At 36.7% G+C, this 27,468-nt stretch overlaps 1 protein-coding gene across 5 annotated transcripts in view; it reads left to right on the top strand.

Moving 5' to 3' along the window:
- Positions 1-27,468, top strand: part of MYO3B (myosin IIIB) — a 184,181-nt gene that overhangs the window by 6,347 nt on the left and 150,366 nt on the right. For all 5 annotated transcript variants that reach the window (XM_079310943.1, XM_079310944.1, XM_079310945.1 and 2 more), the window contains exons 4-8: positions 18,541-18,724; positions 20,148-20,282; positions 23,499-23,603; positions 23,867-23,966; positions 27,311-27,387. In XM_079310943.1, the coding sequence (XP_079167069.1) occupies positions 18,541-18,724; positions 20,148-20,282; positions 23,499-23,603; positions 23,867-23,966; positions 27,311-27,387 (601 nt within the window). The remainder of the gene's footprint in view (positions 1-18,540; positions 18,725-20,147; positions 20,283-23,498; positions 23,604-23,866; positions 23,967-27,310; positions 27,388-27,468) is intronic.

Below are 27,468 nucleotides of genomic sequence, written 5' to 3'. Positions count from 1 at the left end.
CCTGTGGCTTTAAGAAGATGGAAGTTTTTTGCAGAACAGTTTTTTAGGAGGACTCTGTGTCACTAATAAGCTGCATATTGGAAATGTTTTGGTAAAGACTTTATAATGTCCTATGGGAGAGGTATCTTGCAAAGGGGAGGTCACTTGTTTTACCATGGGCAGCTTAAGTACAGTTGTAAGCAAAGACTAAATAGAGATTTGAGATTCATATGGAAATGATGTGTTGTTTGTAAAAATAGGTACAAGGAAGTAGAGGAATCTCTGGCACTTTTTTGTGGATAATAAAGGAAAGCATAGAAATATTTAAGGAATATTTTCTCCTGGCATTGAAATCTGAAACAACAGAAAATGCTGTTTAAAACAGTTTGGAAGAGTGCTGTCTCCACTCATCATGATTTCCTGAGTAGGTACAGAATTAGAAGAGTGGTCCTGATCCCAAAGGGAATCTCATCTTTACACTTGACTACTTGTTGGAAAAAGATAAATCACATCCATTGTTTTGTTTCCTAAATACTTACCTGCAGAAGCAGAATTTACTGAACTCTTCAGGTGGAAAGTTTTCTGATTTCTAGTAGTGCTCTCTGCTACTTCTAACCTCAGCTAAGGCATTGTGCAAATGTGACAAGAAAGAGGGAAATGGTTCATGGTAGTTCACTGTAAGAATAATTTGTTCTATTAGTCTTTGGTGACCAATGCTGTTGAGAGTTCTTATCCCTTCTATCATCTCCTTCTGCTGTTCTTGTTACTCAGCCTAGCATGAGCAAAATGGTAGAAATGAACTGTGGTTAATTTGAGCCTGAAACACAGGGCAAACACTTTCACTAACTCTCTCCTGCTCTCTCTCTCTCTCTCTCTCTTTCTCCTTTTTTATTGTTAGTAAGTATGTGCAGAATATATACAAAATTTTAACACAAAGAATTATTATGGACAAGTAAAATTTGAAATGGAGAAGTAGCTTAGTATGGTGCAGTGATTTCTCAGAGAAAAGGTTGCCTGTAGGATTAAGGCATGCTGGTCAGTCCTCTGAACATACCAAGATTCTGACTGATGGTAGAAAATTATTTTCACACTAATGCCTAGCAGCTCACTGCAGATTTTGCAGGATCTGTCATCCTACAGAGGCACTTGTTTTAAAAAACATTTTTAAAAGCTGCAATTCCATATAGGTGAGTTTTTTTATTCAGAAAAAGGAGAAATTGTTGCAGAGTTCCCTGTCCCAGTTGCTGCATACATGTTAATATCTTAAGAAGTATTAAAACCTGGAGGTATGTGGAGAGCAGAAGCTGTTCTCCTTCAGGGTTCTTCAGATTTCTGATCTCTAAATATGTTACTGTACAGTCTGAATGTAACTAATATTCACTGACCTCCTTTCTGCTGTGGGTTAATCTTATCACATTGTAGTATGTCCATACAACTTGTTGCTGAGCTATTTGATGTACATCAATCTGTTTGCCCTACAGAATTAGTATAAAATTTATTCTAAAAGGAAAATAATTAAAAGCCTTATTTCTGATATTGAAAGAATGTAATATTGCCTTTAATAGCAGTTTTCCTGCATATATGGGAAAAACCTAGTGCATAAAGCAGGAGGAGTTGTAAAACATGTAGAGTGGGATGGCTGTTTTCATGTCTCTGGTATATTTTTTACACTGTATTTTAAGCCTACAGGAAGGATGAATGATAGATGTAATTAATTCCAATTCACTTGAAAGAAGAGGGCATGTTTGCTGCACATCTTGTTGTCTCCACTTGTTCTCTCATCATTTCTGTCAGTAGCTACATGGATGATCTTTATAACTTGTGTTTAGCCTGTGAAACGGATATAAAGACCTGTCAGACTACCTTTTCCAATACATTTTCTTCTGAGGAAACAAACCTAACGTGAATGTCATCTGCAGTATGAGGGACTGTAGCAGATGGAGCATTGAATTAATGGTTCTGAGAGTCAAGCCAGGAGAGATGATGAGATAAATACAGTAGATACAATACATAATTCAAAAAACTTTCTGTGATTAAAAATGAATCCAAGGAAAAAGTGTATCTTCAAATGTTAAGAGTGTTTAAAAATCACTTTATCTTTTTTACTTTTAGAAAATCGTTAGAAATCATTTATAGCTATGTTAATGGGGGAAGTTCCCCATTAATTAAACTAAAAGAATATTTTTCAGCTGTTAATCTTGCTTTGTTTTGTAATGAACATCTTATATATGCCAAAAGGTAACCAATCTATTTATAAGCTATGTCTAGTAGGATGCCACATCATTTGTGATGAGACACTGTCTTAGTGAAAAACAATTATAAAACTAAACTGATTGCTATATTGAAAGCAGTGTTTATTGTCATCAAATGAGGAGGAAGGACTGGTGTTAGAGTAAGTGACTTGAATTTAACAACTGCTAATATGTAGGAAAGTGATGTTAGTGTAACACCCTTGCTGATGTTTGTTTTATAGCTCTAGAAGTAATTTATATGCTGCTAGAAGGTTTGGAGGCTATGCTGAAGTCACCTAACAATAAATTAAAGAAATGCATGGATGATTTGTGTAAGGTTAAGTTGCTTCTCACTAGTGATAGTTCAATGTATTTCCAGTTCAGAGAGTGAAGGACTGTGGTGACTGACCATTATAATAATACATATTGTAATACAGTGAAACTAACTGATTTAATAGCTGGACAAAAGGTGGTGATATGGTGATTTCTGATGGTTTAAGGTTGGTCAGCTGAGAACTTCATAGAATTCAGCAGCACTCCCAAGAAAATGTGTTTAGTTTCATGTTCCCTCATAGCAACAAATTGGCTGCTGTGAAAAGAACACCTCTTGACCAGTTTGCCAAAAGGCCTTTGGAATAGAAAATTCATCCACTGCCTGAGCTGGAAAGGGAGCACTCTTTGTGAAAGGCTGAAAGACTGGGGATGAAACATACACAAGGAACACCTGAGAATGCAATTTTGTGTACTTGTTAAATCAGATAGTGCTTTCCCTGTAAACAGTTGAGGTGAAGAATCCACACTCCACTTCCCTCTTCTTAAATTAGGGTGATTTTTCCATATGTAAAATTTATGTCCAGGGGCACATCTTTTGCAACCTGATTAGTTCCACAAGAACTGAAATGGAAAAAAATAGTGTTTTAGCCTTCAAGGCTATGCTGTGGACAGGAAGGCTGCAATGATGGCATTTCCTCATGGTATGGTTCGTGATAAAGGTGTTTTAAAGTTCTGTTGTGTTTGCCTCCACATGCTGTAGTGTAGGTTTCATTCTTCATTTAATCTGACTTTTCTGATCTTAATCTGGAGAGATATGGAAAGCATTGTGGTACTGTGAAGTTTTAATGGTGAAAACTTCTGTAAATTTTGGGTGGTACATGCGTTTAAATTTTACTTTTTACCTGAAATATGGAGTAATCTTTCTAAGTAAATTTTAAATATCTCTAGTACTGTGTTTTACAAGAAAATGAAATTATTAGGAATGGTTCAGTAGACATTCAGAATTAAATGAAGGAAAGATCTTTGCTAGTCCTTTACTGACAGAAGTGAGAAGGATGTATTCCTCCTTATTAAAGTCTTGAAGACAAATGAGTATGAATATTTCATTAGACAGAATACTTTGTTAGTGTTCAGACTTGGTCTTACTCTTGCACGAATTCCAGAGACATACAAATCAGAATAATTTTATAATTTGTGGGAAAGACTAGTTTTGTTAAATAATTCATACTGAATTGCCAGGATTCTACAGGAGTGTTTACTTAATAGAAGAAAGAAAATTATTGAACTTGAAATTAGGCTTTGGGAGAGGATTTTTTTAAAAGCTGTCTCAGTGTGGCTTTTTTGTGTAAATAAATATTGATTGTCTAAATAATTACTTAACTAAGAACAGAATTTCCTTATGACCTCAAATGCTTGCTTATTCTGTGTGAAGAAGGAAAAGAAAAAGAAAAAAGAAATTATGTTAATGTAAGAAACAGACAATAAACATCATCTTTTAAGAGTCTGTGAACCCTAACAGTTACAATCAGGGAATGCTGTGCCATTTGCATCTTCATTTGTCTTCCTTTTTAGAAGGTGAAAATAGTGATCATGAGAAGAATATATCTGGCTCATGTGGTAATCAGGCTCTGATCTCAATGGTTTTGTGTCTTGATACACACTCAGAGATCTGTAGATCTGCTGGTCTCACTACTCATTGGCTTGAGAAGTGTGCAACCTTTTGCATGTTCTGAGGAGGCTAGCAGAAGGAAGGATTGAGTGCAGTACCAGTAGGCACTCTGCAGCGTGGGCTGGGCTGCCCTGTGGGGGCAGATGGGCCAGGAGCCATGGATGCCAGTGAGGAAACAGGCCCATGGCCACACTGAGCTTGGGGCATCCTGCCAGGACCCCAGGCAGGCAAGGGGGCAGGCCCAGGGATGGCAGCCAGTGCAGTGACAGCCAGGCAGTCTGGAGGAGCAAGGCAGATTCGAGGTCTGTTGAGAAGATCAAGTCCATGGGTTAGTGCTTGGGTCTGGATGGCTTGGGGACACACTTAGGCAGAGACATGGATGTAGGGTGGCCTGGACAGGGACCAAGGACAATAGCCTCTAGTTACATGCAGCTTTCAAGAGAAGTAAATGCCCTGACTCTGCAAGTTTTTTGCAGAATAGCTGGGCATTATTCTGGGCTCATTGTTGTAGTTTTACATGCTGATCTTGCTTCAGTCAGAGCTCACGTGCCTGTCTGCTGCAGGTCCATTTTCTCCTAATGTTTTGGATTCATGAGCACCTTCATTATGTCAAGCCCACTCAAGACTGGAGCCATTCTGGCATGGATGACTTCAGTTGCTGACACAATCTAATTGCCTTGTCAAGGATTAATTCTGGATTTTGCAACATTTTCCGTAAGTTCTCTACCAGTGACCTATTTAACTTTTAAACTTGCATGTTTGTCTCTTCGTATTTTGACAGTCACATTTTTAAAGTGTTTTCTTTGTACATGTAGTGAAACTCAAACCCATAATGGATTTTGTTTTTATGTGGCATACCATATGGTTCTGATTATGTGACATTGCACTGCACTTCCTGCACTGTACTTCCTTTCTACATCTGAATTAGCAAATACATTAATAGCTTTAGAATCTGTCATGTGAAAGATTTTTTCTTCCTTTTTCACTGACAATCACTAGTTGAAGGTACAGAATAAACTGTGATTCAAATCTCTTCATTTTTTCTCCTTTTTTATTCCTGTAGTCTAGGGGGCCTGAATAATTTCTGAAATCACTGTAGATTTGAGGTCCTTGAAAGAGTTACTGGTCAGAGAACAAGTCAAGCAGGGGCTCTTCAGTCCCTGTAACCTTTTCTGTCTCTATCAGATGGGTTGGTTTTTCCCTGTAAAGCTAAGGTATGAATTTGCAGTTTCAAAATCATTATTTGTATGTGGCTGACTTTTCTCAGTAGTGATGAGAGGAAAGCAGCATGCATAGTCTGTAGCATCATTTCCTAATGTTTGCAGTAGTGCCTTTGCTGCCAAACTCATGAGAGTAGGGTTCCCCTGTGTTCTGGACTGAATTAGGCAAGGGATCTTGGAATCCTACCTTGGAAATGTTTTGTTATAGAGCATCCTTCAAAAATAGGATTGCATGCTAAAGCAATAACTTCAGCAACATTCATTATTATCACATGCAGCTTCTGTTAAAAGACTCATTCAGCTATGAGACACATCTTGATCCCATTTATGTGTCTGCTTAAAGGACAGTTGTGAATTTATAACATGACAAATGTATAATGGGGGCTTTTTTTCCTGAGGTTTGGCCATTTTCCAGCTAATGTTATGCTTCACAATGGATTAATAGATTGTGAGAAGTTGAGCCAAATCTGAATACTTAAGTGTGTTGTGGTAGGTGAGGCTTTTCATATGAAACCTAAAGCAGTCAACTTCTCCAGAAGGTGGAAAGCAATTGTTTGATGGACAAACAGATTACTGCCTTCTTAGATAAATGATTTGTAGTTTGTGTTTTAGAAGTGCTGACAAAGGTGAATTGCCCCCAAGACAGGTATGTATTAAGAAGGGGGATATGAGCTGAAAAAGAGCTGTGAGTTTATTAGATAAGAGACCTTTGAGGATTGAACATCCATTCAAGTCTAAATGGATACAGACTTTAAAAAAAACTTTTTCTAGTATCTTTTGACTTTATACACCTTAGTAAATGGCATTGTCTTATTATGAATGCAGTAAATAAACTCTTTTTCTAGCTGTTCATGTTGTTCTGGTTTAGGTGTGGAGTGATCACTACAGCCAACTAACTTGAAGGAATTCCTGCCTGTAAGCCTGCAATCCATAGGTGGTCCTGAACTACTTTTAGACAGCCAGCAACCCAAAACACTTCTTAGATGCTGTAAAGATAGTGGAGTTGCACAGGTCAGTGTACAAACCAGTAACTCATTGTCTAGGAAGGGGTATTTCCATTGCTGAAGAGTAATCTCTCTGGAATGCTACTGAGAAGCCCAGGGATTGCAAAGGAGTATGATTAGAGGATGTTACCATGCATTTTACAGATTGGAAGAACAGAGATGGAGAAAAGTGAGAATTTTTTCTGGGATACACACAAAAATATTCTATCTTGATACCTTAGCCCATTTCTGTACCATGCTTTCAGGAGAATGTTTCTTCCACCTCCTTTTGCTTCCCACATAGTATTGTCTTCACTAAGGTAAAAGTTGAGCAGACTGTTAAGTCCCCATGTCTCTGAGACAACATCCCATTTTAGAATTACTTCAGCTTTCATTAGTGAAGTAACTGAACATATAAATATTTATGACTATCTCAGATGTCTATTACTACAGGAAGTAAATAATTCATTATAGAGAATTACCTCTGTACAATTGATACCACAAGGATATCAATCAGATATGGCAATTTCCAAAAACGCAGCACAATACTTTTTTTTTTTTTTTTCCTGGAACACCCTCAAGTGAATATCTTGTTGATGCAGCCATTGTTTTTCTAAGCTGGGTAGCAAACTTTCCATTATATGAAGAGTAGTGATGGGAGAAAGTCCTTTTGCAGAAGGGTGAGTATAGTAAAAGTATATTGACAGCTGGGACAATTCAAGTAATCTATATATAATATGTAATTTCTGTTTGACATTGGGAAGGTTTTTTGTAAATCTATCAGACTAAAATCATAATTTTGAATGTGGTTTTATTTGCCTTATTTGTTATGCATCTGCTTCTGTAGATTGCTTGGAGTAAACTTTGCACCTGCCAAAAGCTAAAGGAAAAATAAAAAGAGCAAAAGGAAAACAAAGAGGAAAAAATAAATGTTGATGACTGAGTGGCATTAAATAAAGGATTGAATACTCAGTGTGACAGATCAGTTATCAAACTTTAAACTGAAAAGGAGGCTGGACTTCAGTGGGAGGTTTTGGTCACATAGTGTGTTTGAAAAGGAATGACATAGCAAGGCAGACCAGAATATTAAAGGAGGGGGATTCTTATCAGCCATTTTGACGGAAAATCAGCCTCTCTTTTCATAAAAAGCCAGCATGCTGTAGAGATCAGGAGGAGGGACTTGGAAAAGAAGAGCAAATGTATTTCAGAGTGGATGGCAGAAGCTTAAAATCAGAGACTGGGGATGGCTGGTTGTGGTGAGAAGCTGAAAGTTTGAGATGCCAGGAAGCTGAGACTAAAGTCCAAACATGATATCTGTTGGTTTTACTATTTATTTATATTCTTCCAATAGCTAAAGTAAAGAGGTTTTCAGAAACCCTCTAAAGTCTGTGCATATATTTATTCCACCCCACACATAACTTTAAAAATACCCTTGCTGTGGAGCTGAGAGAGGATTTCCAGGGATGGGAGAACACGCTGCCAGTGTGCCTCTGTGGCTTACTGAGATAGTCTGCAAAGGCACGTGTCTGATGAGAGAAGCCAAAATGCTTTGAGCTTCAAGGGACACTCAGAGCAAACCATGGGGCTGCCTCTGCACTGTTACCTGGCAACAGCTGATGAGACTTCAGAGGGCTGTGGCAGTGGGATATTGCTGCAATGTGTAGCAAGTTGTAGCTTGGTATGTCTGTGTAGGAAACACCTTTTAATATAAGGTATTACTGTTGAAAGGTACTAGTTTGTCCAATTTGTAAATAGAACCTGAAGCTTATGTAAAATATGGTTTCTGCAGTACAGGAGGTGAATTCTAGTCGAGTATCTCTTGAGTACTCTGAACTCTCAGGATTGTATTTGAAATGTAGGCTCTATTTGTAATGCTATCTTGTAAAAGAAGCAGCTTCCTTACACCACATCACTCACACCATATAAAGATATCCTTTTTAATTTAATCATGTCAGTTTCTGTTTTGTTCATCATGCTTTTGTGGTGTTTCAGACTGTTCTTTTGGCAGGGACTCTCTGCTTAAACAGTAAGATAGGAACTGGGGCTATTTGGAAAGAGTATCCTTACTAAAATGGAAATGACCCACTGCCATAGAAAGTGATAGAAAATGGCTGAAGGTGAAGCATTGTTTAAAAAAGTAATACATGTAATACATGATCCTGATTCATATTGTCTGTACAATCTAATCTACTTATAGCCTACTTTAACTGATAGTTCAGTGCTGCTTGTAGTGACATACAACTATTTTATCTATTACCTCTTTCTGTTTTTTCAAATGGCATCTGAACTCAGTTCTAAGTTCTGAAACCCCAGAGCACTGAACACAGCTGTTACATAGACTGAACAGTAGGTGTAAAAGAAAACCAAATAGCTGCGAATGAACTGCTAAAGGCTGATTAATTCAGGCCATAGTTACAGTACCCAGTGTGTGATACTTCATTCTTACCTGTCATATTTTCACTTTGTAAATTAAGTTCAGGCATTCTCTTAAGTTTCTTCCAGACCATCTGCAGCAGCCCAAGAGTTAATCTGGGTGAAAGGCCAGTTTGGTACTTTATTCTGTGTTTAAATTCTATTCTGAAAGTTCATGGGCAATTTTGTTGTTATTAAATTGTTTCTTTTCAAGATCACAGCTCATGGAGGTGTTAATCTCCTTCAAATCCCCTGAATCAGTAGGAATTGAAATTGATTAGTGCTTCTCAGTGTGAAATAGCTGACAGGAGCAAGCTCTGAGAATTTGTGCTCTTGTCAGTATTGGCACCTATTGTTTCTCCTGGGGTGCCTGTATCTTTTCACTTAATGGGATAGCTGAGAATTTTGGTGATGTGTTTTTGTATTAGTGGACATCAGGCCACTATGTCAAATGTCAATTGTGTAGACTTGTGTGATAAAAATAAATCAGATCTTTCTTCCTGATGACCGTATATCAGAATGTGTAGTAAAGTCTAAATTACTCTTCAAATTTATAAGGACAGACGTTGTACTAATGTGTTGGATTAATATCTGAGAGAATTGGAATACTGTAGCAATATTGTTTGCTAAAAGGTTCGTTCACCAGTAGTTATATCAGTTTAAGACATTATTCTTCCTGTTTTATGTGAATATTAACAAATGGTAAATTCTTTTTTAGGTTCAGATTAAAAAAAAAAAAAGTTGTTTTTGTTATTCCCTGTAGACTAAGGCATTATTTAGTAATGTGCACAGGTGTAACAGCTCTAAGATGCTTCTGTGTTTATCACTATCTGTCCTTTTTTATCTGTACCCCCAAAACCCTAACTAATTTTCAAGTTCACTGTGAGCAGCAGTGGATACTGGCATTGTCTGGCCACCTTTAGACAGTCACAGAATCACAGATTATGCTGAGTTGGAAGGGATCCACACGGATCGTTGAGTCCAGCTCCTAGCCCTCCAGAGCACCATCCCCAAGAGTCACAGCATGTGCCTGAGAGCATTGTACAAATGCTGCTTGAACTCTGTCAGCCTTGATGCTGTGACCACTTCCATGGGAAGCCTGACCACATGGTGGAGGACTTTTTCCTGATATGCAACCTAAACCTCCCCTGACACAACTTCAGACCATTCCCTTGGGTCCTGCTACAGAGAACAGATGAGTGCTGCCTCTCCTCTTCCCCTCACAGGAAGTTGTAGACCTGTGCTGGGCTCTCCCCTCAGTCTTCTCCAGGCTGAATAAACCAAATGACCTCAGCTGCTCCTCATACAGCTCCCCTTTAAGGCCTTCACCATCTTTATTGGGCTTCTTTGGACACTTCTCTATAGTTTAATACCTTACATTTTGGCGGCCAAAACTGCACACAAGGCTGGAGGTGAGGACACCCCAGAGCAGAGCAGAGCAGAGCAGGACAATCCCTCCCTTCCTTTCTGGCCATGCTGTGCTGATGCCCCCAGACACAGCTGACCCTCCTGGCTGCCAGGGCACTGCTGGCTCACATTCAACTCGCCAGTGACAGGTGACCAGGACCCCCAGGTCCCTCTCTGTGCCACTGCTCTCCAGCACCTCATTCCCCAGTCTGTCTGTACATCCAGGGATGCCCAATCCCAGGTGCAGAACCTGGCACTTTCTCTTGCTGAACTTGATTTGGTTAGTGATTGCCCAGCCCTCTCATTTGTTGAGGTCTCTCAGCAGGGCTTCCCTGCCTTTGAGGGAGTAAGCAGCTTTTCCCAGTTTTGTATCATCTGTGAACTTGCTTAATATTCCTGTCCTGCCCCTTGTCTGGGAAGACATCAAGCCAATTGCTTGGTTGTTTTGCCTAGGTTTTTGTTACAGTATTCAACTTACATAGCTATAGGCCCAGAAGGCATAACCCAAATAATAAATTTATAATTTATTAAACTTAATTCTTTAGAGGTTCTTTTGATAACTGCTCCTTGAAGATAGCTGCTGAAGTAAGTTTAAAATAATGGATTCTATCTCATATGCCCATTATTATTTTTGAAGCCCGTTAGAGGAGAGAAATTATGCAAATTGGTGTCACGCTAGGCTACTGCACACATGCTGGTAATGCATAACAAGTAGCTCACTGATGAAAATGCTTCATCTTAAGCAAGAAGTCATTGTCAGCACTAAGAGAGATTCTTTGTATCATGATTAATAGTTTATTATTTTTCTTATGGATAAAAGAGTATCTCTTCTTATTAAAAATTTGCATTAGAATAAAGCTGCTGTAAAATAAATACTGGAGAATTATGGTGATGAATTATGATTGATTGCATTATACAATTAAGGTATACTGTGAAAAAATAGGAAGATCCCTTCAAAATATTAAGTAGTTATTGCTCACTCTATGTGAATGACAAAGTGGCTTTAAATCTTCAGCTCCTTCTTGTAAAAGACTTGATAAATAGATCAAGCTCAGTATCAATTAGTGTCACAATGGTCTTTAGCATTAATGAAGTGAGGCTGCTAGGATTTAACCAATTTATTTGTAGCTCCATGACTGCACCTTAAGCTAATAGACACTACACACACAACTGTTGTCTAATACTGGGCGTGAGAACCAGTACACAAAACAGACAGTTCTGTGCAGCACTGGCTGAAACAAGCTTTCCCTGTGAGGAACATATCTTGGTGCTGAAGAATTCTGATATGCTTAGCAGGACAGAAATCCAATATAAGATAAGCTGGTTTCAGAAAATAGGTCACTAATGTAAGGTTGTAGTTATTTTCTTCCAAAGTTTATCCTACATCTGTCTTAGATTTCTTCTTCCACATCTGTATACAAACCTTATCACACTTTCTGATTAAGACTGTGGTGAAGAGCCTGGTCTTGGTCTGTGGGTCATTATTCTGTTACAGCCCTTCATGCTTCCATTTCAGCACTAAAACATGCATTTTGTTGCCCTATTAAATTTCTGCCGAAGGAGGCAGAGAAATCCTTCTCAGGTATTGATGATTTTTCACACATGGGGAGTGCACCTGGTAGTCACTTCATTTGCCACCTGCAGTTTATAACTGAATGGGCTCATGGGATTATAAGCTTTATTTCAGTGCTGAGTTCACAGCCTGAGGTGGAACTGATATGTTAGCTGTTAGTCATTTGTAACTGCTTGAGTGTATTTTGCTTGTTGGAATTCTATTTCAATAGCTAATATAAATAGCATTTCTGCAATAGGAATGCCACTGACCCAAACTGATTGTTTGAGTTGTTCTTAAGAAGAAGACTTTAAGGTACTGGGGTCTGGTCTTGTAAAATAATTTCTGCTTAGTAATGTTTAATTAATTTAATAATTATGCTAGCTGACTAGGTACATTATTTTATTCAGAGTTTGGCCCTTGAAGTTGAAGATATGGAACTGAGCAGTCAAATAAATGAAATGTATTGCAGTTCTGTGTGAATGATCAGAGGCTTTATTTTCAGTGGTACTCAAAATTTCAATAGAAGTTTTTGTTTAGTTCTGTTTTAGTAGCAAGATATTCTTTACCTCACAGGATGACTCTCAAAAATGCTTGGTTTACCGTGTGCAGGAAATTATGTTTTGCAGTAATTTGATTCTCAGCAAAACATTTGGTCTTTCATTGCTGAATATAATTTTCCGTGCTAGTCCCAGTTAGTTTCTTAAATATATCATGCTACCAGGAAATCTTGGAAGTGTAATTTCCCATTAATAATGCATTTTGCTAATTTTGTGAAAATAAAAATATATTTTTTGCATGCTGGCAAGAAGTGCAGATTTGCTACACTAGTCATCTCTGTGAATTATGCAGTCTGCATATGGTTTGACCATTTTTTTTGCTTATCTTTGAATGTCAACAGCAATGTTAGGATATTTATGTATGTATGCATGTATGGTAAGAGGGAGGCAACTTCAGAATTAATTGCTGGGAAGCAGCAGAAATCTGACTTTTATGGGAGATGCGGTTATGAAGGATTCAAGATGCAATGTTACCTGGACCCCATGAAAGCTGGAAGTTCATCAAGAGTGTTGTCGCACTTGGGAGTCACAGGATGAGATGTTAAATAGTTCTGGAGTAAAATAACTTTGTGACTTAGCTGTGGAGTCAGGAGCACCTCCTGATCTGACACAGTTCTGCTGGAAAGGCTGACAGTGCACACCCAATTAGAAGATTGCAGGGGAGCTGGTCAGTGCCATGTTGTACTTTGCCTTTATGCATCCTGGATCTGTTTATGAAACTGGATGATCAGGATGATGTATTCACCCCCTGCCCCTAGTAGTTTGATTTATATGGACAATACAAAAATTATCAAATATTGTTGGACAAAGGTTAATGTTGTTCTTATAAATATGAGGGTTCAATAAGAGTTTACTTACAAACATTTGTAATACAACACATTATTATGCAATTAATGTAAATGAAAGCATGTACTGGATTGTTTGGACATACATCCTTTCTACCATACATTTTACAGGATATTAATGGAGAGCTTTCTGTTTTAGATTCAAATATTTGATCCAAGAATTTGAGTTAAGGTTATGATCTTAAAAGTACCCTCAGTTCAGAACTGATTTAGGAGTGGTGATGTGAAATCTTTACCACCTGACTCAAGTGTTCTTTGTTTTCTGTATTTCTAGAGAACTAGGTGACATTTTGATTTCTGTGCCCTGATAGTCAGTAGCTGGTTTTGTGGTCAGGTTATTATGGTTGATGCTAGGATGTGATCATGATTCATACTGTGATGGACTGGAAGCATAGACAAGACAAGGGAGCAAATAATCACAATGCTTTTATCAGGGCTGTTGTCCAGATACAATCCATTGCCACTGGTAATCACTCAGTTCTGGTCCTGTGACTTATACTGCAAGTCTAAAAGCCTGGAGTCTCTAGTCCATCCATACAAAGGAACCAAAAGAAAATAATGAAGGTACTCCTGAATTTAAATTTTAAAAAAAATTATGTAGACAAAGAGAGTGTTTGTAAACACAACTAATAAAAACTTATAAAAATTTAAATTCGTATATGCGGAAAGGAAGAACATGTTTCCCACTCATGTTCTCTCTGCAATTTTGAACACCCAGAGTTGATTTCATGGCTTGCATATTCAAGCGAGACTTGTTCTGTGAACAGAATTTACCTGGAGCGTTCTCAGAGATCTACCTTTCATTTATAAATAAATAGCAGCTGTTCTATTCTGGTTGTCCTGTTTTGTCTCTTATGTTTGCCTAGTGAAAATATGTGATCAGCTGAAGTATGGTTCTTTTTTTTTGTTTGTAAGTTTTGTAGCAATAATAATAGCTTTGAACACGCTTTTATCCTTCATCTTCTTCCATCACTGTCTTTTATCCCAAAAAAATATCCACGGCACATTCTGTAGTCTGTCTTTCTGAGTCCAACTGAGAACAGTTATAGGATGGTGTCTTGATAGATTTTTTTTTTTTTTTTTGTATGCTTCATTTCAAGATATTGACATTCTCTTTGTTTTAACCTAGCCAGTGAGAAATAGCAGGAGGAGAGTAGCAGAGGATGCTGTTCTGACTATTGATTTTCTTGTGTCTTTTGTTGGTTCATTAATTCCTCTAACAATTGCTTCTGAGGTAGTTGTCTGTGTGTGACCACTGCTAGCCAGCAGAAGAGGGTCTGTTATGGCTAGCTGGGGCCATAGCTGATAATATCAACTTCTGAATTCTTCTACCAAGGAGTTATAATTTAGTGTGGGGCCAGTACTGAGTTCTCTACAAAAGTGAAATACCTTACTTTTAAGTATGTCATTCTTATTTTTCCACAAAGTTTGTAAATGCCAGAAGTACATAAGCCAACTGTTTCACAAGAGAGACAAGAGGGCTAAGACAAATGGAACATTGCAAAAAAGAGCCTTGTCTGTGAATTATTTGTACAGAAGCAGTATTTTTACTACTGTTACTAGTATTGGCTGGTATTGCTATCATGTTCCTGCCAGCTATAAGAGAAATCAAAACTGTCTAGTACTGTGTATCATGATTGTTAAAAAGCACCAGGCTGAAGAGAGACTCTTAATAATTCTAAAATCTCTACAGATGATGCATCTTGCTGTAAGCTAGAAGAGCATGCATTTTGGAATGCACAAGGGAATCACTTCTGTGTAGGAGTTGAGTGAGGCAGTAGTGAAATTGAACAATAATTGTAAAGCTATTTCTCTGGCTTATGAGTCCCTTCCTAGAGTTTTTGAGGAAGAGAGATGTGATAATAAATTTATGAAGAAAAGTTGCTGATTTTATTCCAGATGTAATTATTTCATTAACAAAATCTGCATGTTCTATATAGAGTTTAGATTTTTTGTTTTGTTTTGTTTTCACAACCTAGGTGAGTAACACAGTAGAACTTCTGGGACACCACATAATTCTCCAGATGGCTTTTCTGAGGCTGTTTAAAGCCATGGAATAGAGTTGAAAGGCTGTGGTTCCCAGATGGAAAATTGATTTGTGCACTGTCTGTAATCTACACTTCTTTTATGATATCTTATATGATATACATAATATATGTAGTCTCTTTATCATGGGGATAGTGTTAAGTGATGATAATATGCAATCATTGATTTTAATGTTGATCTTAGAGAGAAATATCTTCTTTAAAAGTAGAAAAATGTTGCTTGCACATTTGTCTGACTGCCACTTAAGTCAGTCTGTCATGCTTGGTCTGATTTAATTTGACAATAAAGGTTTACAAAATAGAAAAAGTCAGGTGTTAGGAGAGAATAATGAAATTTTCTTTGATGGGGAATATTTCTTTTAATGGATAAAGAAACAGTGTCAGTGGCTGAAACCTATTAAAAAATATTTGTCTTATCCTATTGTTTGTCTTGGTTGATCAACTTTTTCAAGATTTAAGTTATTATCTCCGCTTAAGAGAAAAAAACATGCTATTTGTTCCTATTCCAGCCTCAGAGCAGCTTGAGTAGACTCCATCAGGTTGTCCTTGTGCTTTCATTCTGTCATTTCCCAATATGCAAAACAGGGTAGAGTTCTAGGGGCTCGTTGATGGCATATAGTTATGCCTCAAATTGCATAAACATGTGCAGTCCCAAATAGCTTTGTGTAATATGTTCCCTATCCAGTAGAGTTAATTGCTAAAGTGTAATTTTTCAGCATCTGGTGTGGGCTGTTTTGTCTGCCTACTGGGAACAAATTTAACCACTGAGAAGTTTTCTCCAACTCATGGCAGAAAAACTCGTAATTGGTAGGTCAATAATATGTTGAGGCTTCTTCTGGTGAGGGTACTGCTAAGTTCTCCCTGTACATCATTTCAAAGCCCAGAGATGTATGAGGCCTGATGTGAGGGGAGTAAAAGGAGAAGTTTCTTCCTAAATAAATTTCATCTGCAGTATTCTAGTGTTAAGATCTTCTGAATGTGTGGTTGTTGCAGAAGTGGTTGTGTTCATACATAACTTTTCACTGTGTGAATGAAAAGTGAATGGCAGCCTTTGTTAAAACAAGGATGTTTTATTTTCTGAAGAATAACAAATCAGGAAATAGAAAAATCACAAACTTACTTTACGACTTCAGTCATTCACCTAATGTTTACATTTTGTGGTTTCAGGCTTTTTAAATCCAGATTTTACATTATTGAAAATAATAGCAGATACTGTTCTTTTGCTTTTTCATACTGTAAAATAATGATGTATTCTACTGTAGGAATGCAGTGATGTTAGATGCAAAAAGCACTTTTACTGATGGCTGATGTAGAACCTTATTTAGACAAGTATTACTTGAGTTCAAGAATAGTTTGCTTTGGTTTAAGCAGAAGAGATTTATGATTCATATTTCGTATCTCTGATTGCATGTAATACATAAATATGCCATCTGTAAATGCTGCCATGTTATCACAATGCACAAAAATGCTCTTTAAGATTTTTCTTCTGTCCTGAATCATGACCCAACTGCAAAAATGTTGCATTAGATTTTATTTTGCCAACATTGTCTTCTGGTACAAAGTAATGTCAATGTGTTTTTAAAATTTGGATATACCACTTTAAGGGTTATAGTTTTCAGAACAAGAGCAGGCAATGGCATTAGATTTTTTTTTTTTTAAGGAAAAATGTATTTATTCACAACAGTTGCTTAGAGGACACATGGTATTACGTTGGTACAAAGAGTACCGTGCAAAATTTTCTGGCAAATCTCTGTGATACTATACTTCTTATAGTGACAGAAAACTAAATATCAGTTGTCTTGTAAGACTGTATCAAAGCGATTTCCAGTCTGTTCTCTGTTTCTTTGAATTTCTATGAATGTCTTCAGCATTTCACTTAAAGCCTTAGAACCATGTGTTCAATACATTGTTGTGTTGAGGTTTTTTTGTGAAGTGCAACTGTTCCCATGTTTGTATTCTCCACCACATCACCCTGCAGGCAAACCTTGTCCTTGAGGCTGGCTTATCAGGAGCTCCATATCTGTAGCTGCTGTTTCAGTGCATGTAGTGCAGTCTGATCACTGATTTCAGAGAAGTCTTTCACCTCACCTGCTTCTCTGTTGATGCATTCAGTTTACATGTTCAGAATACTGTTCTTTATTTGTAGCATGCTGTAGTGGATCAAATATTAAGGGACTGTCCTCTTTAAAGTTTAAGAGTATATTTGAGGTGCTTGTTAATCCATCTCCAAAAATTGGGAACTTTTGCAGTCAGTGATGGTGTTGTCTTCAGTTGACTTTGTCACAATCACTTTCTTGCGATCAAACACACTTGGACTTTATATCCCCTGGCTAAGCATATGGATAGCTAATATACTTACTGACAGCCACCAAATGGGCAGAAAATTTTCTTTCTCAGAGAAACCATCAACCAGTGAACTTCCCTAATAATGATTAATATAGGAAGGTTAAGTTAATACCATTTTAAATGTCATCTCTCCTTTCTATAATTTCAGTTCAGGGAGAAGATGTATCTTCTCACTACTTTACATGAAATCCTAGAATGGTATTGTAATTTTCCTAATCACCAGAATGTACCATGTATTTGATTCCAGGGTGGGAAAGAGCCCTTTGCATAGGCTACAGTGATCCTTTTGCTGCAGGATCCACTCAGGAGTGTCTGGAGTGACAAGTCCCCTGACCTGAAGATCTTCTGGAGGTGTTCAGCCAGTGTAACAGACCATGACACACTCTGACTGGCATACAGTGGGGGAGACAAGTCCAATTGTTGAGAAACGTCTCAACACTGATAGATCACCCCAGTGATGTATCAGTTGCCCATTTTCAAGTTGGCTTGTATTTTATGATACCAGCTAGCCCAATTTTAGCTTTTGTTAGCTGTATGTAGCCCTGTTGTGTATATATATATCAGATATAATGAGGCGATACCTAATGAATGCCTGTCTGGCAATCTCCAGGGAGCATTACACAAATTTATGGAAAAACCCTGACATAGCTTTTAAAAACCAGAAATAGGACCTAATTTCATGAGCTATGTTAATTCAGTTGTGTAAAATGTCCATTAAAAGAGTGTGCAGTACAGAGAGGGGTGGATTTTGTCAGAACTTGTTACAATATATTTAGAGTGGTGCTGCATATGGGCAATGTTTTTGAAGCAAATAGTACACTAAAGTAAGGAAAGGTAAGCAGTCTCCAGTGTTTTCTTTCCATTGAGTGATCTCACATTTCTGTGCTTTTCATTTGTGATTCTATTTGTATCTCTTCTTAAATTAGTACAATATTGGATTTCTTTATTGTAAGATGCCTTCTCTATTACTGAGTTACTTAGGATTTCCCACTGTATGTATGTCTTCTTTATTTTCCAGGAGGCCATTGTATGGATTGTTTCAATATAATTCCAGTATGATTGGACTAGAATCATTAGCTGATCCCTCAGATACCTGGGAAATTATAGAGACTATTGGGAAAGGCACTTATGGTAAAGTCTATAAGGTTGCTAATAAGAAAGATGGAAGCTTGGCAGCAGTAAAGATTCTGGATCCTGTCAGTGTAAGTAAAAAGGTTAAACTGTAACTTCAATGTTAATTTAAAAGAATTCTTAGAGCCGAAATGTAAGTCAAATGTGTAAGATATTGAGAACATCCAGAAGGGAACAATCTTACAGAATGCATTTACAGGAGTTTAGTATCAGCAACTGAATGACAACTTAGAATTTCATCATCTTATTTGAGGACAGCATTTGCCTGGTTTCCATTTTATGTCTGTGTAATTCTTCTTCTACAAATTTAGTTATCTTTGCTTGGAGCATGCAAATTATGAGAAGGCACTGAGGCATTCCTCATAGGGCCCACTATAGATGGGAAAATACAAGATGCTGTTAACCTTAATGTCTTTTTTTATTCTGTGTACTCCCCAAAAGAATTTCTTTTTCCATCATAGAAATACTGTGAACTTTAGGATATTTTAGAGTTACCTTTTGTAAGCAGATAATAGTGTGAGGCAATAATTAAGATAAAAAGAGAAAAGCACATCCCAAATTTGCAGAGGTAGTTCTGTGCCAGCTCTGGTTTTAGTGAGTATTAAATGACTAGTTTCCCATGAGAACCAAGGCCCGAGTTTTCAATGGAAAATTTAGCTGGCAGCTGTTCAGATTGGATCAAGCAGGAGTTTGATGACAAGAGATGGGCTAAAATATTTACTAAAAGATGTTATGTTTCTGTCATCAACTACTGCTGAAACTCATTGTGGTTTTCTCTTGTATGGATCTGAGGAAGGCATAGGCTTAAATTTTATAATAGTCAAGTCTGTGCAGAAATAAGGAAAGTTTCAGCACTTCAGCCCTGTCCTGTGACCAGTATGCTGGTACAAATGCTATTTTGTAATTGTCACAGAATTCTTTCATTAACAAATACCTAGTAACTTTTTCTTATTTCATGGGTGGTTGTTTTGTCTCTCATTGTTTCTGGTGTATGTCTTTTGTCATAAGAATGTATTTGGTTTTATTGATGACCCCTTTGAGGCTTAGTGAAATTGTTCTCTGTTTAGTCCTCTCTGATGACCATAGAAAAAGAAATAAATTAAAGGTTCATGTATTTACATTTAGCTCACAGGTTAAAAACATGCAGAATTTAAAACAGGTTAAAAGTCATACATGTGTGAATTTCCTAGACAACTGAGCAGAGTTAAGTATAATTTTTAATTTTCTTTTTAATTATATTATATACTGAAAGAATTCTTGAGAAGCAACTGCTGGAGTTACATAGGCCTCACTTATTTGTAAGAAGAGCACAAGTGGCACAATTCTATATGCATTAAATGTCCAGTATAGTGTACTTTCAGCTGCATTAAAGTAAAACTATTTAAAAGTAGAAACTAAGAAAAAAAATAGTTATTTTTATTCATGAGAGTTTGTTCTTGCTTTATTTGGAGTCACTGTCTTTATATGTTTTATATTTTTGTGGTTTTTATTTAGGATGTAGATGAAGAAATTGAAGCTGAATATAATATTTTGCAGTTTCTTCCCAATCATCCTAATGTTGTTAGATTTTATGGGATGTTTTACAAAGCAGATCAATATGTGGGAGGACAGCTCTGGCTAGTACTTGAGGTAATAACATTTTGACAATATTACATCTTACCTTAGCAAATGTGGTTGGATTTTTGTTTGGTATTGCTAAAAGTGTCACAGGCTTTCATGATTTTCTGATAGATGATGTGTCATAGCCTACTGTTGAAAATCACATCCAAACTTCAAAATTTGTTTAATAGGGAATGGTCTTGCATTTAATTTGTTTAAATTGCTACATTTTGCCTCCAAAATAAGCAGATGGGGTTTTTTTTCCTTGTTAGAGGAAACATTCAATGAGACGTCTATCTAAACTTTTGGGGAGCTCAGGCATTTGAGGGGAATGCAAAAGATAATGAAGTAGTGACGTGGAGGGTAGTTAACAAATAAGCTGCCTACTGCAGAAGTGAACAGAGAAAGTATAATGGGAAAATCTGTTTTATGGTGATTTTAAACTAGGGGCTGGTTGTTGTTGGAAACCTGGCAACAGAAATGCCTTCCATTAACTCTTCTTGTTCAGTGGCAGTCAGCACTCTAACAATGTCAAATGTATTTTGGTGGTCTTGTTTCCAGTTAAGTGACTGCCAAAGCTGGTTGTAAAATGAGAATTTCTTTCTAGGCTTAATTGATGCAGAACTTTGTACAGGCAGTTACTGCTCTGATGAGCAGTAACAAACCATTCAAGCATTTCTTTCTTTCATAACTAGACTGGTAAAAGCTACTATTCACTTTTTAATTACTGATTATTTTAAAAATTCCATTTCCCGTTCTTGAATGGTGACTAGAATCCAAATAGGGAATCTTTATTTCCACTACAAGTTGTGGAATCCCAACAGAACATGTAAATGCTATTTACTGGAGCAGTATGTAGCTTGAATGAAAATTTTTGAATGTGTTTCTTCTTGAATTTCAGTAACTACTGAAAAGTGGCCTTAGTATTTTTGATTTCTTGTTGGGTTTTTTGTATGCATGCTGGCTTTGTGTCGAGTTTGGGCTTGGTTTCTTCTGTGTTTTTAGTAAAAGAGTCTTGTCTCTAAAGATCCATCAAGTGCCAAATGGCAGAATTTTATACAGCAAAATCATCATATACTGTGAAATAAAACTGAATGTAGAATTTGAAAAAGTTGTATGTGTGTAAACTTTATCAATTATGTAATGCACCTCTGCATTTCAGATGGCTTTTGGTGCAATTAATCCAAAGTTTGGAAGAAATTTGACATTATAAAAATAGTATTTTGCTTACATGGAAAAATTTACCAGATAACCCAAACTATTCCTTGCCTTGGAATTTACAGCATAGCAGTGACTTGTGATATTATAAATTAATTACACATTTTTAGTAAAAGGGAATATACAAAGTATTCAGACTTTGATCCCTGAGTCTTTGATGAAATACTTTCTTTTGATGTGTGACTTCCAAAATTTGTAATAAAAAGGTGGGTATTTTTTTCATTTAGGTACAGTTTTTTACTCACTACAAGCAGCACCTTACTTTGATAAATGCCTGTGATGAGGAAGGGTGGCAAAAGTGGACACCTTAAGTATTTTTATGATGATGCAAGTCTTGGACAGCTGTAAAGCAAACTTTTCTCTACTTTTTCATGCAAATGTGCATCTCTCCATCTGTTAAAGTATTACCATTAGTTATAAAGTGATAATGAAATTTTCAGATTAATTTTGCTCAAGGTCTTCGCTGAGTTTTAATAATAGTGTCACAGACAGCTGCAGTAGTGTTTGTGGGATATATTTTTGAGCCAGGAATTAATTTACCAAATCCTACCAAACAGGTGTCAATCTGTATTATTTTTCAGTTGCAACCAGCTTGGGAGGTTTTTTTAAGCTAGGGCATACTTTTATGTATTTTATTTGTGGGCTAGAGATAAATTTAGTATAGTCTGTCTAAACAGAACATTTAAAGTAATGAAAGCAATACAAAGAAGACTTAATCTTAATGTCTTGACAAATGGTTGAGTCATTAATGACTCAGCAAATGGTTAACCATAGGAAGAAAAACATGCAGTTTCATGTATATACATTTGATGGTTGATATTGACCTGAGTGCTCCCACAAATTTATGGACAATAAGAAAAATGTTCCCTACTAATGAATTAAAAAATAAAGTCAAAATTCCTACAGAACTTATCAATGTTTTAAGTGATGAAATTTTGCTTCAAGGTCCTTTTCCATGAACTCAAACTTCTAGTCTACTGAAATTTTTCTGATGCAAGGGGAAGTTAGTAATAAGATAAGGAAAGTATTTGCATACAACAGAAATTAGGGGTTAAACTGATGCACAGTTTTCATAAAAGGTGTTTGAAAGATGCAAATCTTGAGAGTTTGTATAACTTCATACTATTCTCCTGATTTATGCTGAGTTATTTTAAACTGATTATGTTAAATAAACTTGTGTTGAAATCTGTGTGGTTCTCTGGCAGGGTGCTGGCCACAAAAACCGGCATAGAGGAGAAAATTCAGTGAAAGAAAGGCAGTCAATTCTCCCATATTTTTTTTCTTTTTTGGTCAAACAGTTGTGACTATCAAGGTAATAAAAGGAAAGAGAGGAGAAAGGAAGGATAATCAATACCTGCTTAGAATGGTATGGACAGTAAACTTAAGGTGTGGATGAGAACATATTTACAAAAATTCTCATTTTACTTTTTTGCCTTATCTTTTGAAATTTAGCAATATTTTTACTAGAAAATACTAGCAAGAAGCTGCTTTTCTGGATTAGAATGTTTCTCTGTTGTTGACAGCACATGGCATCAAATCTGAGTATAGAGATATGGCTTCTGTCTATTTTATATTGCCTGCCATCAGGGGCATTGATGGAGTGAAAGTTTAAAATGACTAATTTGTTGCTGCCCAGTTATCAAGAGCATCAATCTTTTCTGTCTGGCCTTTGCACAAAAAGATTTTTTCAAAAGGACAATGCATGTATTTTTGTGAAAATACACAAATAATGCAAAGTTGGTTTATGAATCCTCTTTTAACACTGAAATACAGTTTGTTCATGCTATTTCTATCTCTTTTTGTTATGTTTTATAAATTACACTTTATAATTTTCAGTTTTCTCTTCCTTCACCTCACTCAGGTTGCTGTGATTTATATTAACATCATGAATAAAATGGGTTCTGCTGTTCTCAGACTTGTGTTGTAGCACACTTTTGCTTGATAAGTGTTTATAGCCTAATAAAGTATACTGAGTAACTGAGGGCTTGTCTTGCTTTTTCTCCCTCCTCACAACTGCCCCCTTTCCAGCTGTGCAATGGAGGTTCTGTCACAGAGCTTGTCAAAGGTCTGCTGAAGTGTGGCCGAAGGTTGGATGAAGCTATAATCTCATTCATTTTATATGGTGCTCTCTTGGTAAGGATGCTCATTGGGCTTGTAATGACAGCAGAGGGTGCAGTTCACTTATCACATACATACGTGTTCCATGGATAAACTATGGTAATGTGGGCAATAGTACATGGGCTGTTATAACAGCAGGGCTTGTATAAAGGCATGGAATCTGGTGGACAGCTGTTTCTGTAGAGTGTGTGCAGATTTTCTTCATTACATTCCCTAATAGCAGGGTAATTGTTTTTGAATAAGGGAATAAACTTATTTTTGTTACTGCTGGTATATAGGGCCTTCAGCATTTACACAATAACCGGATCATTCACCGTGATGTGAAAGGGAACAACATTCTCCTGACAACAGAAGGTGGAGTCAAGCTCGTTGACTTTGGTAATGATCACTTCCCTTTTGTTTCTTGATACATGCAGTTTAGCCAAAGGCTCTGTTTACTTACCCCTGGGAAGGCAGAATGTCAGAGCAAGACTTTTCAGAAGCATATTCAGAATTATTTTAAAAAGGAAAAATGCACAAGAAACCTGATTATAGCAAGAATAAAAATTCTAACTAAAAATCAGCAATAGAGTTTTAATTTTTAAAAGCTGAAACATTATTTAAAATTTTTAAAAGTTCTGAAGCTATCATTTTGTTTACAAAGCTCTTTTGCATTTCAGAAGAAATGTCAATTTGGTGCAGTTGTCCTCCTAATTTAAATTTAGATATTCTGTCTTTTGCATATGAAAAGGAAACATTCTTTCTGAAATGGCTTTTGATAGCCTTAAGCATATTTTTTCCCCTCGGAACAGAAGGTAAAATAGTCCCTTGGGTCCAAAACCCAACATCCATTTAATTTGTGATTATCGCTCTTAGTTTTGAGCGGTGCCAATCTGGATACGTCATAAGCAACGAGGGAGAAAGGGGGGGAGGGTGATAGAAAGGCACTTGTCAGTAGATTTAAAGTCAGTTCAATTTTTATTCCTTTGAACATGCACTTTGGGGGAAAAAAAGCTTTAGTCCCTCAGATATGTATGCAAGGGAGTGAACAATTTTATTAAAGGTAACGGAAGCAGATTATTAGTAATATGATTTATTAATGAAACCATATAATGCATAAGGTTATCACCATTGAAAATAGTGTGTGAATAATATGTTTGTTTAGCAGTGCATGAAAGTAAAGAAAAATGTTCACAAAATGAGAGTAGGGTAGAATGATATGTCAAAAAAATCTGCAAATAATATTTTAAATAATTCCTAAAATACTAAATTTATGCAGTGGATACAAAATTGTATACTGGTGATGTCATGGTATTATACTGAAGAGGCTAAAGTAAGCTGGCAGACACAAGATTCCTTGGTATCTTCTAGGGACAAAATTTCATTATTTTGAATTGTAAAGGCAGCAATTAAAATAGTGCTAGGAGAAACACATGACCTGAAGCAAAACTTGGAGTAAGTCCCTGACCTAACAGAAGAGGAAAAGATCCCTTCTCATTTAGGGGAATTTTGGCAGTCTAATCTTTGTTTTTACTCCATTATGGGAAAAGTTGGCTCTTCTCCCCAAAGCAAAATGTTTTCCTCAGATGTATTAAAGGCCTTAAAGCCAGACCAGTGTGCTGCAACCCCAAGTGACACATTCAAGGAAACTGAGACTCCCAATCCTTCTGGTGTCCCATGGGTCCCTCTGATTCCACATTTAGATTTCAGGGGTTTTCTCCTACTGGTTAAGTAGGACAGTAGCACTTGAAAATCACAAATATGACAGGCTCACAGAAAAATCTCGAGTGTTCCCTACTGCTTAACAGTTAGTAAATGCCAAGAAATGCCCATATATCTATGGGCTTTCTGATTAAAGAAGTATCAGCCACCAAGCTTTTATTAAGTTGCAATTTTTCCTGTCTTGTCTGCTGCTGCAGCTACAGAATGGTCTCTGGGAATGATTTAGGACTGAGTCACAGGTGATTTTGTTTGTAGAATTGTTTTGTCTCATTTTTTGCAGAAAGTGGAAGATAAATAGTGAAATTGCAAGGAATTAAGGAAGAGAAGGGACTTGCAGTTGAGACAGTTGAATGACATCAAATTGGGGATTATTTTGCTTCTGCCTCTGTGTGTTTGTGATGTTGGAGGGTGACTTACATCAAACTCAGTTTTTCATTTTCCCAATAGCCAGTTTGGAACATCTTGTCCTGCTTTGCAGAAGAGCTGTGTATTCTTGAATCTGCAGCTGAGATCTATTATAGCTCTACTTGAGATTTGTGAAGTGCCTGAAAACTGAAAGATCTCAGATTAAGTACCCAAACACAGTGGATGCTTAGGATATTTTTAGGTTAATCCTTGGAACTAATAATCCTCTGCCATTTTGTGGGAATGTTAAGTAGATTTGTTGCTTGGTGAATGGGGAAGGAAATATGTCAAAAGAAAATAAAATTTTTATATTTAGTATAGTATTGTATATATTAAATTAGAAGTGAGAATTAAAATCAATTTGGGTTAAAAAAATTTAAATTATGACCTATTCTGTGAATGCTATCCATTCAGTCCAGAGAATGAGGCAGAATCTTGATTTTAAAAAAGCTTCTTCATATTCAAGGCTGTACATATGGATATTAGGTCACAGAGAGGATTACACAGATATTTTTAATTGAGGCTTTTCTTTCCTTTACTGCATGACTTTACAGCTTGTTTTTTCAATATAATGCACGTTTCTTCCCTCAACTGCTGTCGACAGCATAATATATTTGAATAAATGATGGTCACAGTAAATTGACCCAAAATGTCTGCAACTTATCATTCATTTATGCTCTCGCTCTCCCTCTCTCAGCTCTTTAGTATTCTGCACTGTTTTGGAATATCCCTAGATAGCAGCTATGAATTAAGCTGGCTGAAGAGAGATCACAGTGGAATGAACAGAGGCTTGTATGTCCTGGCCATTTGCTGTTTCCCAGTGGTACTCATGAAATCACTGAAGACTTGCAATTACACTGAAACATTAGAATCAAATATAAAATTGAGTGCTGGAATCAGAAATCAAGCAATTTAATTTACGAATCTCATTTTTTTATTTATTGGCAGCAATCAATATGCATTATATGTGTTTCTGCTCATTTTTGTCCCTGGGTAATGTCAAGAGAGCAAACCACTGTGGCTTTTGTTTTTAAAAAATGTTAAAGTAAAATACATTTCTGAGTCAATATTGGCTTTGTGTCACCTCACTGAACTGCTACTGAACTGAACTCATTCAATTATATGTTGACCAGAGCACAGATTTGCTGTCAAGGTTCATTCTGATTTAACATTGTTTGATTGCTCTCTAGTTCATTCTTTTGGTTTTTTTCAGTTGTGTTTCAGTAGTCCAGCCCCAGTCAGCCAAGCTCTGAAGCTAATGTTTTAAGTATGTGCTTAATTCCTTAAGTACAAGCTGCAGTATGAGCTTGAGCTTCTGAGCTTTTCTCATTAGGAAAAGATTTAAGCAAGTGCATAAGGGTTTTGTTGAACAGGAGACTCTGCAAGTATACTAGTGAACTAATTTCCAGCCTGTGATGTTCAGGCAGTACATTTCTGAAACAGAAGTTTTAAAATCAAATTGTAATTTTAATAATTTCCATTTATAGTTATGAAAACAGCAGAAACCTGAAATCTGGGATGTTTATGTAAAGGTTTTATTTCCCAGATACTTGAAATAAACTTACTGAAATGACAATGAATTTGAAGCCAAGTTTCCTTGATCTGTTTTGTTGCAGGTGTTTCAGCCCAGCTCACCAGCACTCGGCTGCGTAGGAACACCTCAGTGGGAACACCCTTTTGGATGGCTCCTGAGGTAGGCAAAAGTGCCTGTATGGCTTGTCTCCATTCATTGCAGCCCACACTTTGTTGCCACTTCCTCATAGTAGGAGGGGAT

The sequence above is a fragment of the Erithacus rubecula genome (genome assembly GCF_903797595.1).
Source record: "Erithacus rubecula genome assembly, chromosome: 8".
Taxonomy (NCBI): domain Eukaryota; kingdom Metazoa; phylum Chordata; class Aves; order Passeriformes; family Muscicapidae; genus Erithacus; species Erithacus rubecula.
This window is presented reverse-complemented; position numbering and strand designations above follow the sequence as displayed.